This window comes from Myxocyprinus asiaticus, chromosome 42 (assembly GCF_019703515.2).
Source record: "Myxocyprinus asiaticus isolate MX2 ecotype Aquarium Trade chromosome 42, UBuf_Myxa_2, whole genome shotgun sequence".
NCBI classification, from domain to species: domain Eukaryota; kingdom Metazoa; phylum Chordata; class Actinopteri; order Cypriniformes; family Catostomidae; genus Myxocyprinus; species Myxocyprinus asiaticus.
The window spans coordinates 28,139,447-28,154,574 of record NC_059385.1 but is presented as its reverse complement, the minus strand read 5'-3'; the positions used below and the strand labels follow the sequence as shown (position 1 = coordinate 28,154,574).

General features: G+C 34.5%; 1 protein-coding gene across 3 annotated transcripts in view; it reads left to right on the top strand.

Annotated features, from left to right (window-relative positions):
- The window catches only part of LOC127432329 (tight junction protein ZO-2-like), a 57,056-nt gene that overhangs the window by 29,490 nt on the left and 12,438 nt on the right, over window positions 1–15,128 (top strand). For all 3 annotated transcript variants that reach the window (XM_051683242.1, XM_051683243.1, XM_051683241.1), the window contains 6 exons: window positions 3,245–3,298; window positions 7,090–7,214; window positions 8,223–8,325; window positions 8,833–9,535; window positions 9,655–9,758; window positions 10,196–10,349. In XM_051683242.1, the coding sequence (XP_051539202.1) occupies window positions 3,254–3,298; window positions 7,090–7,214; window positions 8,223–8,325; window positions 8,833–9,535; window positions 9,655–9,758; window positions 10,196–10,349 (1,234 nt within the window). In that variant the 5' untranslated portion in view covers window positions 3,245–3,253. The remainder of the gene's footprint in view (window positions 1–3,244; window positions 3,299–7,089; window positions 7,215–8,222; window positions 8,326–8,832; window positions 9,536–9,654; window positions 9,759–10,195; window positions 10,350–15,128) is intronic.

Here is a 15,128-nt window from a genome sequence, read left to right as displayed (position 1 = left end):
AAATAACATTTTCATAATGAACCAAGTCAGAAGGTCCCCTGTTATACTTAAAATATTAGATGTGAATTTCTTTCATAAGTAAGCAAAATATTACTGAAATATACCCAAATGAATAGGAATCATATCAAATCAAGAGCTTGTGAATCAGAATCAAATCGAATCTGTATCAATACCCAGCCCTACAAAAAACCTAATTCAGTTTTATTTATTTTTTTGTTTACTTTACAACTTTTACAACTGAAAATTGCTAAAGAATCAGAAATGAGTGCATCGAACATTGGATAGTATTATAGCAATAATAGGCCTAATCGATTAGTACATTTTGTAATCAATGCATTTGCTTTTTATTGTAACACTGATGCATCACATGATGCATTTTTGCACTAGTATTTGGCATGTTACTTTGGTGAAGAAATGTAATGTTTGACTGTGAAGAACTTGGTTGAAAAGTTATCTCCAAATTTATCACAATCAATATGTGGTGCTTAAGATGATAGGTGGTGACGTGTTATGATTTGTTTTTCTGAGTTTACCTGCAAACACAACAGTTGGCTTCCTTTTCAGACAGGTGTAAGGGTTTGTGGTAATCAGAACGTACTACAACAGTCGTTAACAACTGTGTTGAGTCACAAAAATGGCTTGGAGGCATAAATTCTTCAACATGTTATATCTTTGACTTTTTAGATTTTTCAGTACAACATATATATATATATATATATGTATAGGTTTTTTTTTTTTTAGTTTATCTAGTGTCTAAGATTAGTGCATGCAGAAAAAAGAGGTTGAAATCGTTTAAACATTGAATGTTGGGCAACAATTTTGCCAGTTGTGGATTCTAGAGATAAGATTTATTTAGGGCAATATTGAGATGCATATTTGGTTGAGAAGATTGAAAAACAGCAATCATAATCACTTTGTGTATGTGCGCATGGGTGAGTGAAGAGGTAACTTGAGACGTTTCACAGGGCAGGAAGTTATGTGGCTTTCAGACTCAAGCAGAGGGTCATATTTATAGTGTTAAACTCAATGACCTGCCTTCCTTTTAAAATAATTCATTTCAAATATGGTAGGCCTATTATTAAATGGGTCATTTTATACATTTTTAATCTGTTTTTTTTTTTTTTTTTTTTTATCCCAGAGGTCCATTTATAGTCTTTTGTTAGTCAAGGTTTTTTTTGCACTAAAAACAATGTAAACACCCTCCTGTGAAAATGCCCTCTTTACATGTTAAATGCTTAACAAACAGGGTATTAACATTTTTTCATATATATATATATATAATTTTCTTAATAGTCTACATATAATGAAATGTGTTTCATTTTATAATGAAATGTGTAGTTACAGAAAAAGTGGAGTCAGCGCATCCCTAATAATAACATTTTAATTTGTTTAATTATTCAAAAGAAAGTCTAATTTAAAATAGTAATTTTAAGTTCTTGGTTTTGGTTTTCTGTCAAGTGTCCAGAATTTTCGCCCAAGAATTTTCTTTTCAGAGCTTTACAAGTTAATATCAGTCTGGAATGATCAGGGACCTTGTTAAAAATAAACTTTAGCCACTTGTTTGAAACATTGGGATTCTTTAGAACGATTGTTAGATCATCCATCCACTAGACCTCTCTCTCTGTCAGAAGATATCCAAATAACAGAGTTTTGTCTGATATCGAAAACCCAGTCAACATCAACAGCTTGTTATGTTAACTTTTCTACTTCTTCCAGCCCAGAGCTAGGCATAGTCAGCATGGGAATCGAGCAAAAGACTGGAGACGAAGTGACAGTAAAAATTAGTTTATTGAATAATCTTAGTTTCGTCTTTCTCAATGCTCAGTCTGACTTCGTCTGGCCAACACAAGTTCAACAAGTGTTATTATATCAAGCAAAGACAATGGAAATGTTCTGCTTCACAACATCATCCTGTGAGATTGAAGACCTTGAAATGGAGACAACTCTTTATCTCTAACTTGAAGACAATACAGCACACAACATAAGATTATACAGAAATAATAAAACAAAGCAGGAGCAAGAAATAATATAGAAAGAAAAGTAATAATAAGTCAAATTGAATATATAATATAAAAATAAAAAATGAGTAAATAAACAAATAATATGAAAGAATTAAAGAAACAAATGAAGTACAACACAGATGTATGTTTGCTCTCTTGAAGTTGCACACACTCAAGCCCAAAGTATACTTCAGTTTTGACGCGAATGGTAAGCATCTGCGTACAGTCGAACGCTAACCTTTCAAATGATACTTCATTTGACTGTGCATGCCTACACAGGCGTTTGGCGCATGTGCGCTACGACTGCTATAAGATACTGGACTATTTCTCTTCAGGAGTTTAGACCCATAAAGATGTCTTTATATTCCTTCAGACTCAAAAACGGAGATATATCCTGACTATCTCCTGATGTTTAGTGCCAATTTTCTTCTTCAAGCACTTTGTTACAGCAATGGCTCAATTGTGAGTATTGCCACCTTGTGGACCCACTAGTTAGTGCAAATAATTCCTGGTGCATTTGCATACTAAAATTGAGCCGCACGCGTTCAGTGCTCGAGCACATTGTTGATGACGAATTTTGTGTTATGCGTTAAGTATGAAGACACCTAGCGTTCCATCTGAAGTATACTTTGGGCTTCAGGTTGCCATTAAAACTCAAATTAGATCATTAGATCATCACCATATATGCAGAGCTGTAGGTGCTACACACAGCCAAGAATAGAACAAGGTTTTGCACACTTCACTACATTTTACTCTCATCATTATTTCTTATGTTTTTTCTTTCTCTGTATTTATTATCACATCATGACTGGGTGTAAATGTAGGCAGTCATGTATTAATGGATTCATCAATGTTACATTAAAAAGTTGCAGAAGTACGGAATGAGACGTTTTTGCAGCTTAGTTTGAAGACATGGTCTTTTGGACTGAGAAGGAAGTTTTGAGTCTTGAAATTTACAGTATGTTTTCATTCTAAAATTAACTCTTACTTAAAAGGGAAATTTGATTCCTCATGACTACAGCATTTTTTTATTCCTGTTAATATGATTATTTCTGGTTGAATATATGTGTTTTTCATTGAGTAATTAGATTAACTCATATTTTTGGGTTGAAGAGAAACTGTCATATACTTTTTCACTGTGGCAGCGCCACGCTGCAGATTTTGCCTGACAGATCACTGATTTCTGCTGTAACTTGACTCTGTCCATCGTTGTCCTACATAACAGCCTGTTCTAACTGTTTCAGAACCCAGTCATGGAGGAGACGGTGTGGGAGCAGTACACTGTGACCCTACAGCGGGTGAGTACTTCACTATAAGTCTTTCTGGAGTGCAAAATTGATACCCATAATAATGAATTGGTTTGATTCATGCTTCAGAGTAAATCTTGCTCTGCTTTTGAATTATATTATGATTTTTCATCTGGTATATAGATTTTTGGTTTACTTTCTGATGTCTTTAACCCTCTGGGTTCTGAGGGTGTTTTGGGCCCTGGAGAAGTTTTGACATGTCTTGACATTTGTGCTTTTTTCAGTTGCTTAAAAACATATTAATGGCTAAAGTCTGATAACACTGTATTCAGCACAAACTGGGCTACAATAATATGTGAGCAACATGTATGTACATGTTTGTATTTTTGAGAAAATAATGTTTATGCATGGTTTTTGAAAAAACAAAAATTAAGTCACTGAAATAAGGCCATATAACACATACTAAACATTTGTTCACAAGACTTTTGAGAACTGGATCTTGTAGCCTAGAGTTTTTGCTACAAAAATGATGTGAAAACCATCCTGATCACTCATTGATACAAAACAATATAATCATTTAACTTCTGTGAGACACTTTTAGTGTTAGAAAGGCCATATGCGAGGAGGCGTGGATGATCATGAATATTGATGTGATTCACACCTGAGGAGACAAAGACCCCTCCCCTGAGAGAGAATGAATGTGAGGAGACTTAATGATTGAATGTATTGTTTGTAGCTTATTCACAAAATCAAGTTTAAGTTAAAAGAAGTCATCTGAATATAAATTTTCTTTACATAAAGAATTTACTTAAAAACTTTAGACCTACACTACCGTTTAAAAGTTTAGATCGGTAAGATTTTTAAATGTTTTTAAAAGAAGCCTCTTCTGCTCACCAAGGGTGCATTTATTTGATCCAAAATACAGCAAAAACAGTGATATTGTGAAATATTTTTACAATTTAAAATAACTGTTTTCTATTTGAATATATTGTAAAATGCAATTTATTCCTGTGATCAAAGCTGAATTTTCAGCATCATTACTGCAGTCTTCAGTGTCACATGATCCTTCAGAAATCATTCTAATATGGGCATATTTACAGCACATTTTACACATTTACACCCGAACAGATATTTGCAAGCGCAAGCTTCGTTGATGATAATGAGGCAGCATAAACACTAGTTAAATATTCATATTATTTTTATATCATATTACATATCATATTTATATAATACAGCATACAATTTAAATACCTGCTTTAGCCGAAACATTATTTAAATGCAACTAAAACTTGCCTCTCAATCCTGGTTGGCAAGTCTAGAAATAGTCAAACTAGTAAAATATGTACATGTTTATATAAAATAGCATGTCAACTAATATGTAAGTGAAACTAAATGACTTACTCATCCGAAATTGTATCCTCGGCTGGATCAAGTCGCTCTTCAAAATGGAAACGTTCCTCGTTGGATTCCCACTCTTCTTCTGAGGAAAATGTGAACTCTGTCACTATCCAAGAGCTTCCTCACCTGTGTAGCATGCCATCTTCCAAACGCACAAAAAAGTGAATGAACTTGATGTTTTTTAAGGCACTGTTGGGGGCGTTTACCATTTGCGTTGATCGCCTCAGCACATTACTGTATGAATAGCGCGCTCTGCTGGTGGATGTGATCTCATTAGGGATAATTTGCTGAGCCAGGAGAAACTGTACATCTCTTTATTTCATACAGATTACATTGCAGGAGAATATTTGTTTTAAATTTGAATTGTTTTATTTAAAAGTAGACATCTTAAGCTTTCTTTAGACTTATGTTTCATGTTTGTCTGATAAGTATTCGCTGAGTTTCAGTTCATTTTTGTGACGTGTTTCAGAAAGATGCTCGTGGAGACAGAGACGGCTAAAAGCGCACCCTGTTTATTTTCTTTATTTTACAAAAGCACAAGGTTTTGTTGTTATTGTGAGTGTACACAAATAAAAGTAGACCCTTTATAGTCTCTTATAGAGTATTTTAAGTTGTTTACGCTGTTATGAGGAAAATATCCAGCAGGACGCTCCGGCGCGTCCGTCGACCCCAGAGTGTTAAACATTCTGATGCTTAAAACTAAGTTCTTAAATGGCATAGTGCTGCTGTTTATCCAATTCACCATAGTGAACAATCTGTCATTAATGGTGTTTGCTAAGGCAAGCATCACTATTACAGTTGCTCATACTTGAGGACCGGTTTTCTAACAAACCCCAATTCCTGTATATTTAAGTTTGGCGTGTAACTTGTCTTGAGGAGATATGTGCTATTTACTTTTGTAAGTGATCACACTTGTTTTTATTTTATTTTATTGGCCTGGCTTTTTTTTCTGCTCACAGTATCTCTCTGCTATCATTCTCCCCTTTCTGTTTTTGCCTTTTGTCTTTCTGTTTGCTCCGTTTGTCTACTTTTCTCTTCCTCTCTCCCTCTGTCTCTAACAGTAGGCATGTGCTCGAGAGACAGAAATGCTGTACACAGAGAGAGCTGAGCTGTGATTGTTTAGAGTAGAGGCAGGGTTGAAATCTCATCAGATTTATTCTGTAATCTGTTGAGTACAGGAGCAGATACATAGCTGTACTGTACACCTACTATCGCTGCTCTCGCACAGTAGTAAATGATTCAAAATTATTCTTGAAGTATTATTTAATGCATGTATTATTATTATTATTATTATTGCATGCAAACACACAAAACTTAATTCCTGTAATTATTATTATCATTATTGGCATCGTTATATCAACAAGGATATAAGGGTGAATCTCACAAAGAAATGTCCAGGTTTTATTTCACCCCAAAATCAAAAGAAAAACATAAGAAATGATTAGGGCTGCCAAATTTACATGTAAATTCATTGTGATTTAATTATATAAAAAAATAACACATTAAAAAAATGAACACAATTAATCATGCCCCTGGACCGTAGTAATGAATTTTCCTGCAGTCGAAGCAATTCAGGTTTGAAGTTCCACCTTCATATATTTACTAATCTGAGTCAGCAGGGGGCAGTAAGCACAACTCCAGCTGTACAGGTGACAAACCTCACATATTGAAATATTAATAGACAGCACAAGATGAGGATGCACTCTTGCATTCAGACGCAGCTGGAGAGATCGCAACCCCGAATGCAGGCGTCTCGGAAGAAATGTTTGTCTAAGTTTCAAACTACGCTTAACTTGACACAATGCCGTAAAAACGCTCCAAAATGTCCGTCTGACGATTGCGTACATACAGGGGACCTTAGAAAAGTCTTTATAATAAGGCTACTTTGGACTGATTGATGAATTCAGTTGCAAAATGGGTTGCTGGGGACTCTAGGCCAATTATATATTCAGTAATATGAAAAATAAACAATATATAGCCTTCTAAAGCCACTTTTTGTAGTGCCTAATCAGTGCTTTACTCGTCTGCCTCAATTTTATGTATTTTTAAAATGTCTAAATTATGATATTTATTTATATTGATATATGCGATGAATTGCAATTAATTTGATTAATTAATAGGCAAATCATGTAATTAATTTGGTAAAAAATTGTAATCAATTGACTGTCCTAGAATTTTTTTTTTGTTTTTTTTGTTTTTTTTTGCATAAACAAACTCAAGTTAAAAACCAAACCAAAGCTTTTAAAAACCAGTACATTTAAGTTTTTGCATTTTTACATGATTTTCATGATAGTTAAACGCATTTCTTCCTCAAGTTCTCAATCTCTTATTTTTTTCTTTAGATTTTTTGGAATGAAATATTACTGTTAAAAGTTTTCATGATTTTTACCCTTAAAATGTGTTAACACTTTGAATAAACAACGTGCAAATGTGCCTTTGTCTAGGACTCCAAAATGGGGTTTGGCATCGCAGTGTCTGGAGGACGAGACAACCCAAATGAAGAAAGTGGAGAAATGTCAATCGTCGTTTCTGATGTGCTGCAAGGGAGTCCTGCAGATGGCTTGTTGTTGTAAGCAATGCAATAATTAAGCATATCCACACCCATGGAAATTGGGAAAATTGTTTCCAAGGGTTTAAATTGTTAACAAACACATTTGTTTAACTACACTGTAAAAAATTTCTGTAATTTTAACAGTAAATGACTGTAAAAATGCTACAGAAATAAAACGTTAATTGATTAATGAGTATTAACTGTAAAATATACAGTAAAAAATTGCAATATATTTTAAAAGACAATACAGTAGTTTTTACAATAAACTGTTGTAAAAATTAAATGTTTTTATTTTTTTAGATTGAAAAAGTTTGATTTTCCTGTATAATTAATGGTAAAAAATGTACATTATGTTTAATAAGAGAGTACATGTACTTTTTACAGTAAATTATTGTTAAAATTACAGTAAAAAAACAGTAATCGGACGTTCCCACAATTCCCTGCGTGACCCATCATATTTCATTATATTTTATGTGAATACTTATGTTTCTTCTTATTTTTAATATCAGTTATGTACATTGGGGTGTTCTGTTTTATATTTGATGTAGTTTAGGTAATGTTTACTGCAGGATTTAAATTTCACATGTGTTACCCTGATGGTGTTTAGTGACACTGATCACTGTCTCTACATGTTTCTTGGTCATTGCTCCTGGAAGAGCCACTATTGGTGAACTTCATGTCATCATGTGATCTTCTGTAGTTACTACAGTGATTAACAATACCTTATAATGTAAAAAGCAGATTTTTACAGTTTCAGAAGGCTAATATTAAGTTTATGACTTTTTTTGCTGTACATTTAACAGAATTTTATTTTTTTAATTTTTTTACAGTGCCATCGTGGTCATGTAAATTCCAACCGTTTTAAACTGTAAAATGTACAGGTTGTTCTTTACAGAACAAGTTGTTTACATTTTTACTGTATTTTTTACATAATTATTCTGGCAACCACAGCTGCCAGTTTTTTTTTTTTTTTTTTTGGTAAAAACAACAGGATTTTTTTTACAGTGTATGTTTTATATTGTGCAGTGAAAATGACAGAGTAATCCAGGTGAATACTGTGCCCATGGATGGCATCCCACACTCCTTTGCAGTGCAGACTCTCCGCAAGTGTGGCAAAGTAGCCAAAATTGTGAGTGTAATGCTTTGAATTCTTCATCAATGAGATTAACATTTTATTACTTGTATTTTAGATGTTGTCACATTAATTTGAAATAAAAACAGTATTATAGTATTATATATTACTAAAAATCTGTGATTTTAAATGGTCTTAGTACACATTTTGACACAAAATGTGAAAAATTTTCATGAAAACATTATTTTATTATGTACCATTCTTCCAATAGAAGATATAGTCCCTGACATGTAAACTAAAGTTTAGTTACATGTTTAGTAAATAGTTGGCCTCTATTAGTGCTGCACAGCTAGGTGAATGTTTTTTTCAAGTCATGACTATATTGTGTATTTTAGCACGGTTGGAACACTGTTTTGACCAATCAACATCCAGGATCAGAACTGTTTGTTTTATAAGAAGAATTTGATTTTAGAACAACATTTTCGAGCTAACATTTAGGTTGTATTGGCAGTTGAAACATTGTTTGAAGCATTGAATTGTACAAAATTATGCCCCCTTCTCCAGACGGTAAAGCGAGCTAGAAAGATCCCTGTCAGCATGCTTAAACGAGCCCCATCTCCAGACGACCGCGTCTTCAGCGGTGACTACAATGATGACTATGACCAGGACCGCCGCAGCGTTTACAGTGGGCGCAGCTACCCTGATCGCGATGCCAGTCTAGAACGGGAGCGAGGCGGCTATGCAGACGACTACGATCGCAATCATGGAAGGAGCATGGAGCGAGGCATGAGCCCCGACAGACAATACCGACGAGATGGCAGCCGCGGACGAATGCTGGACCGTGAACGTAGCCCTGATCGACATTACCGAAGTGACCAAGCACTGGATCGCGACAACAGTCCAGACCGACGTTACCGAAGTGATCGGACACTGGAACACAATAACAGCCCAGATCGGCGCTATCGTAGCGAACACAATCTGGGCAGAGAGCGGAGTCCAGACAGGCGATACCGAAGCGATCGAACGTTGGACCGATCGCACAGTCCAGATACGCAGTACAGGCCTGAACCAACTTGTAGATACAGCAGAGATAATTTAGCCAGCGACCATGACCGCAGAAAGTACGATGCTTGCCAGGACGAATCAATGAAGAGGAGTAACAGTCGGGACCGGTTGGACCATTCGCCCTCACCTCCCCCACCACAACGCCATGAACCTTTGGAAAAGCCCCTCAACGTTACTCTTCTGAAGAACCGACCCAATGATGGTAGATACATACCACAATAATTTTCATGCCTGTTTGTTTCAAAAGCTCAACTAAAGTTAATGGTCCAGTGTCAACCTCTAGCCCAGCATCTAACATTCTATTTTCTCATATTTGTCCAGAGTATGGTCTTCGTCTTGGAAGTCAGTTGTTCATCAAAGAGATGACGAGTACAGGCCTGGCATCCAAAGATGGCAAACTACAAGAAGGCGACATAATTCTAAAAGTATGTCTCTGAAAGGGCTCGAATGTTTTAAAGTCAACATGAAATCAAATTTGACATTTTTGAGTTTACTTTCTTAATGCACATTTCTGGTCTTTTTTGAACGATTCATTGGTGCACGTTTTTCAAAATAAAAATAAAAAAGTATCAAAATGGCATGACACCTTGCTCTGCCTATACTTTCCTCTTTTGATGACGATATGAATCCCTCTTAATTTTATTCTTAATTTTATATCCCCCACCCTCCAAAAACATTTTGGGACCACTTTTCATTATCCAATCAATTCCGATTGGATGAAATCAAGTCCTTACATTTTGTCTTACATAAGTAAAATGGCATTTTACGTTTATTTTCAAAGCTTTGCTTATTATTGAGAACCTCAAGTCTTTCATCTGTTTTCTCAGATTAGTTACTCATTCATTTTCTCTCTATGTCTCAGATTAACGGTACGGTCACTGAGAATCTATCTCTGAGCGATGCAGGAAAGTTGATCGAGAAGTCTCGTGGAAAGCTGCAGCTGGTGGTACAGAGGGATCGCAGTCAGGTGCTAATCAGAGTCCCACCAATGGCAGACAGCGACTCGGAAATGGACGGTAAGTGGATCTCCAGAACCTAACAAAATGTGTAGCCATCTGCATATAGACTGGTCCACTTTGCAGCTTATTCTGGCTAAGAACTGACCAGTTAGATAGGAAGAGATTGTGTGACCGGCATTTAAAGTGACCAACCACATTTTGTTTTGTTTTAAAAGGGTCATGATGTACTCTTTTTTTAATAATTTTATTATCTTCCCTGTGGTCTACTTATGATGTGAGTAAAGGTTTATTGCACCAAAACAGCCATTATTTAATAATAAATGATCATTTTCCACCCTGTCTCTGGCCCTCTGTCTGAAACGCTTGGTTTTAAGCTATCTGGCCCTTTAAGACTTCAGTGTAAACAGCCACAGTTATGATTGGCTAGCTTTGTGCAGCCACTCAAATTCAGCCATATTTGAAACTCAATCGAAAGAAAATGAACAAGCTTCACATTATAATTTATAAAACTAAATTTCGAGGTTAACACATAACGTACACTCAACACATTGAATATATGACATCTGAATATACTGTATCAAAATGTTTACTACAGCACAGCAACTATCAAACAGTCATGATATTTGAAACATTCGTGAATGAAACAAGTCATATTGTGACTGGTTCACAAGCGGTCCACGCTGATATCAGCCGAAAACACATACAATCCACACTGAAATGTTCTGAATACGCAAACGTATTCAATCCACGATGGGTGCTTCAACAGGCCAAAGCAGATACGCTGGTCTTCACATCTCATGTCTTTGTTTACACACAGAATGGCATGTGTTTCTCCCAGTCATTGGCAGCAGCAAAATGAGATGCCTTTTTAAAAGTTGCGCTTGTACCACTCATCAAAGGTGACGCACTTCGCTGGAAACGCATTAAATCGATCAAAGAAGTCCATCTAGTGGATGTTTACGAAAGACCAGGACACCTTCAAAACAGCAAGACATGGTGCCGCTGAATTAAATTGAACGGAGGTCTCCTTTTTAGAGCTATAACTCTAAAAAGTGTAATCTCCTTTGCTGTAGATGAATCTCTCATGACAGGCCCTCTCTCCTCTTCACCTGTGTGACTGAGCAGTGAGCTCCAGTGGGCGGGGCCAAGAGTGCAATGACAAAAAATAGGCGTTGAAGTCTTGCTGAAGAGCCAGTCATAGGCAGATGTATTAGGTCCTTGTGAAGTTCCACAAATTTCAAACAAGCCATTTCTACAGCCTGGTTTAAATAAATGCTCTTTTTCTATTAAGGAGGAAGTTTTCAGTTCAGAAACTTAAAGTATGTTTTTATTGTACAATGAACTCTTATATGTCAAAAAATCAAGGACAATTTTATTCCTCATGTCCTGACCCCTTTAACATGCCTTTTAGGGGCGGATAAATCTGAAATCGACGATACCAATTATAGACCAGTGTAAAAATAACTAATGTTGCTGTTTTCAGACTAACTATTAAAATTTGTTTAGTCTAAAAGACTGTTATATTATAGCAATGTCCTAGCAACCACACAGATGTCCTAGCATTGTAATGGTGAGTTTTGCATAGGCCGTATTCTTTATAAAATTATAGTTGTTGTATAAAGTGGGCTATATTTTAGTATGAAATCTCACATGTCTATTGTGCTTTATATCAGTCAATATATTATAACTGAATGTGCCATTATGAATAGATGGGAGTATTTCATGGCTAAGGACATCAGTAAACTCATTCTAGGTTCATGGTTTGATCAACAAATGAGTATATAGTATTGAATAACAAAACTTGGTCAGTTAGTAAAAAAAAATTTGTCCGCAGTCAAAAATAGATCCAAATGAAATTGTGGTGTATCATTCGTAAACAAATCTGTGTTCTATGAATGAAGCTTTTATGTGAATGAATCGTTCTCATTCACTTCAAATGTTTCAGGAGTGAATGACTCAAATCAGTTGAGTCAATGACTCACTGACTCACTGGTAGCAAAAAGACTCTCTTTTGCTGCACCTGCATGAAGTTGGCCCCCCACCCAACGCAAAACGTCTGCAAAATACTCTCAATCGTTTGTGCTCCGTTTGTGCTGTAAAAATTTTCGTTTGTGCTGCTTCGGTTTTTTAAATATTAGACACTGAATTACAGGCGAATTATAAATGCTGATATTTATTGAATACAACACTGACAGAATAAAATAGATCACTTAATGGTCACAAAAATCAAATATAGGTTAGTAGCAGTCTCGGTCATTCTGATTACTATATATTAGGCTACTATATTATATATTTCTAAAATAGGTCTATCTTGTTTTGTGTGTAGTCAGTACGATTTATGAGCAGTGAGCATTTTATTTTGGGTTTGTCATTTCAAACTCTTACCAAAATGTTGGATGAAGATGTTTAAATAGAACAACAACTCCTTATCAGTGTTTTTGTAGTCACTATGGTGTTTATTAAAAACCTATTGGTGTTCAGACAGCAGCAGCTCAATATTTATCAGGTGTCTGTCGGACTCTTTTTCTGTCACTCACTTTCGCTCAGCTCTGGGCACAAGAACAAAAGCGCAAATCTCCTCGATGTGAACACACTTTTAGAGTCGAACTGCTGAAGACTTTCAGTCAAGACTAATCATCACATCATTTGTTCAATAAACAATTATCTTTACTTCATTCACTGGTCTTTCCTGATTGAACTTTTTCTTTATTTACATGGAGTATCATCTGCTACACTTCACTGCCACCACTAGGCGCAAGTGACACTTCTGTTCAAGATGCTCTTGTGGAAATTAATGTAGAGTTAGTAGAGAAAAAGTCGATATAAATCAAACTACAAAAGTCGTTACTAACTCACATTTCTGGCCAATGTAAGTACAATGTTTTAACACTGTCAGTTACAATATTATTTGTTAACTTCAAGAATAATGGTACAACATTCAAGCGAGCTATGATTGTCAATGTTTATTGAACAGAAAACTCATTGCTAATACTAATATATGCTAATTACAGTTGCACATGTGACCCATGTTAGTTTTTTGAATACATTGTGTATCTAGGGGTCAACATTACCATATTGGTCCTAATATAAGATATATTATCCTTATCTATTATTACTATATTATATTATCCTTATATTCGGACCAATACAGTAATACATGAAAACAAGTTTATACTGAACATGACATTTTTTGAGTCAGGATTATTTAAGTGGGTAATTATATTTTGCTTATGCCAGATGCCCAAGAAACCAGCAGTCGACAGAGATTCCATTTTCACAGTCCTGTGTTCATCAAAAGAGGCCATAGTCCAAAATGGCAACATAGCTACTCCTAATCTGGACAGAGCTTAGTAAGCAGCTAGAAAACAAGATCACTGCAAAGGCTTTATACATGTTTGTTAAATTAAATAGACACAACATCTGGACTGTTTTAGGGTTTACTCATGAAACAAATGGAAGTAGTGATGACACTGATTTTGAGCCAGGGTCCCTTTCACCCAGACAAAAAGATTGCTGGACTTTTGATCTTGAAGTTCCATTTCAGAAATGGATTGAATTCATGCCTGAAACAGTTAAATACAACAACAAGTTCTCTAAAACACAAAAAAGGGAATACACAATTTTGAAGCCTGGCATCTGGACACGTGTGATAAATCATCACATGTTTTTAAGTTTACATTTTTAAAGGTCCATTATTTGTGATAATGGATGTTCAATAGTACACAGTAATTAAATTTCAAAAGTAAAATCATTTTGGCTTAATTCTTAATTAATTGAGTCATGAGTTTCCACATACATATGTATATATATATTAGTACTAGTCAAAAGTTTGAAAACATTAAGATTTTTTAATGTTTCTGAAAGAAGTCTCTTCTGCTCACCAAGGCTGCATTTATTTGATCCAAAATACAGTAAAACAGTAATATAGTGAAATATTATTCCTGAATATATAGTAAACTGTAATTTATTCCTGTGATCAAAGCTGAATTTTCAGCATCATTACTTCAGTCTTCAGTGTCACATGATCCTTCAGAAATCATTCTAATATGTTGATTTGCTGCTCAAGAAACATTCAGTATTATTATCAGTTGAAAACAGTTGTGCTGCTTTTTTTTTTTTTTTTTTTTTTTCGTGGAAACCATGATACACAACCATTCAAAGGTTTGGGGTAAGTAATATATATATATATATATATATATATATATATATATATATATATATATATATATACTTTTATTCAGCAAGGATGCATTAAATTGATCAAAAGAGACAGTAAAGACATTTATATTGTTAAAAAGATTTCTATTTCAAATCAATGCTGTTCTTTTTACCTTTCTATTCATCAAAGAATCCACACAAAAATTTATCACTGTTTCCACAAAAATTTTAAGCATGCAAAAATGGTTTTTAACATTGATAAAAAATAAGAACCATTCTTAATAATTGAGCACCAATAATAATTGATAATAGTTGAGCAAAAAATCAACATTTTACTATGATCTCTGAAGGATCATGTGACATTGAAGACTGGAGTTTTTTTTTATTTATTTTCTTTTTATTATGCCAGTCAAATTACAAACAATGAACATGACAATACTCATTCCAACACATAGTATAAGATATAAAGCATATATAGACTACAAATAGAAAAAAGAATATACAGTATAATTTATAAAATAAACAATACAAGTAAAATAAAGAAAAACAAAAATGAAATTAAAAACAAACAAACAAACCATTGAAGACTGTAGTAATGATGCTTAAAATTCAGTTTTGACATCACAGAAATAAAATTACATTTTAAATTATATTAAAACAGAAAACAGCGATTTTAAA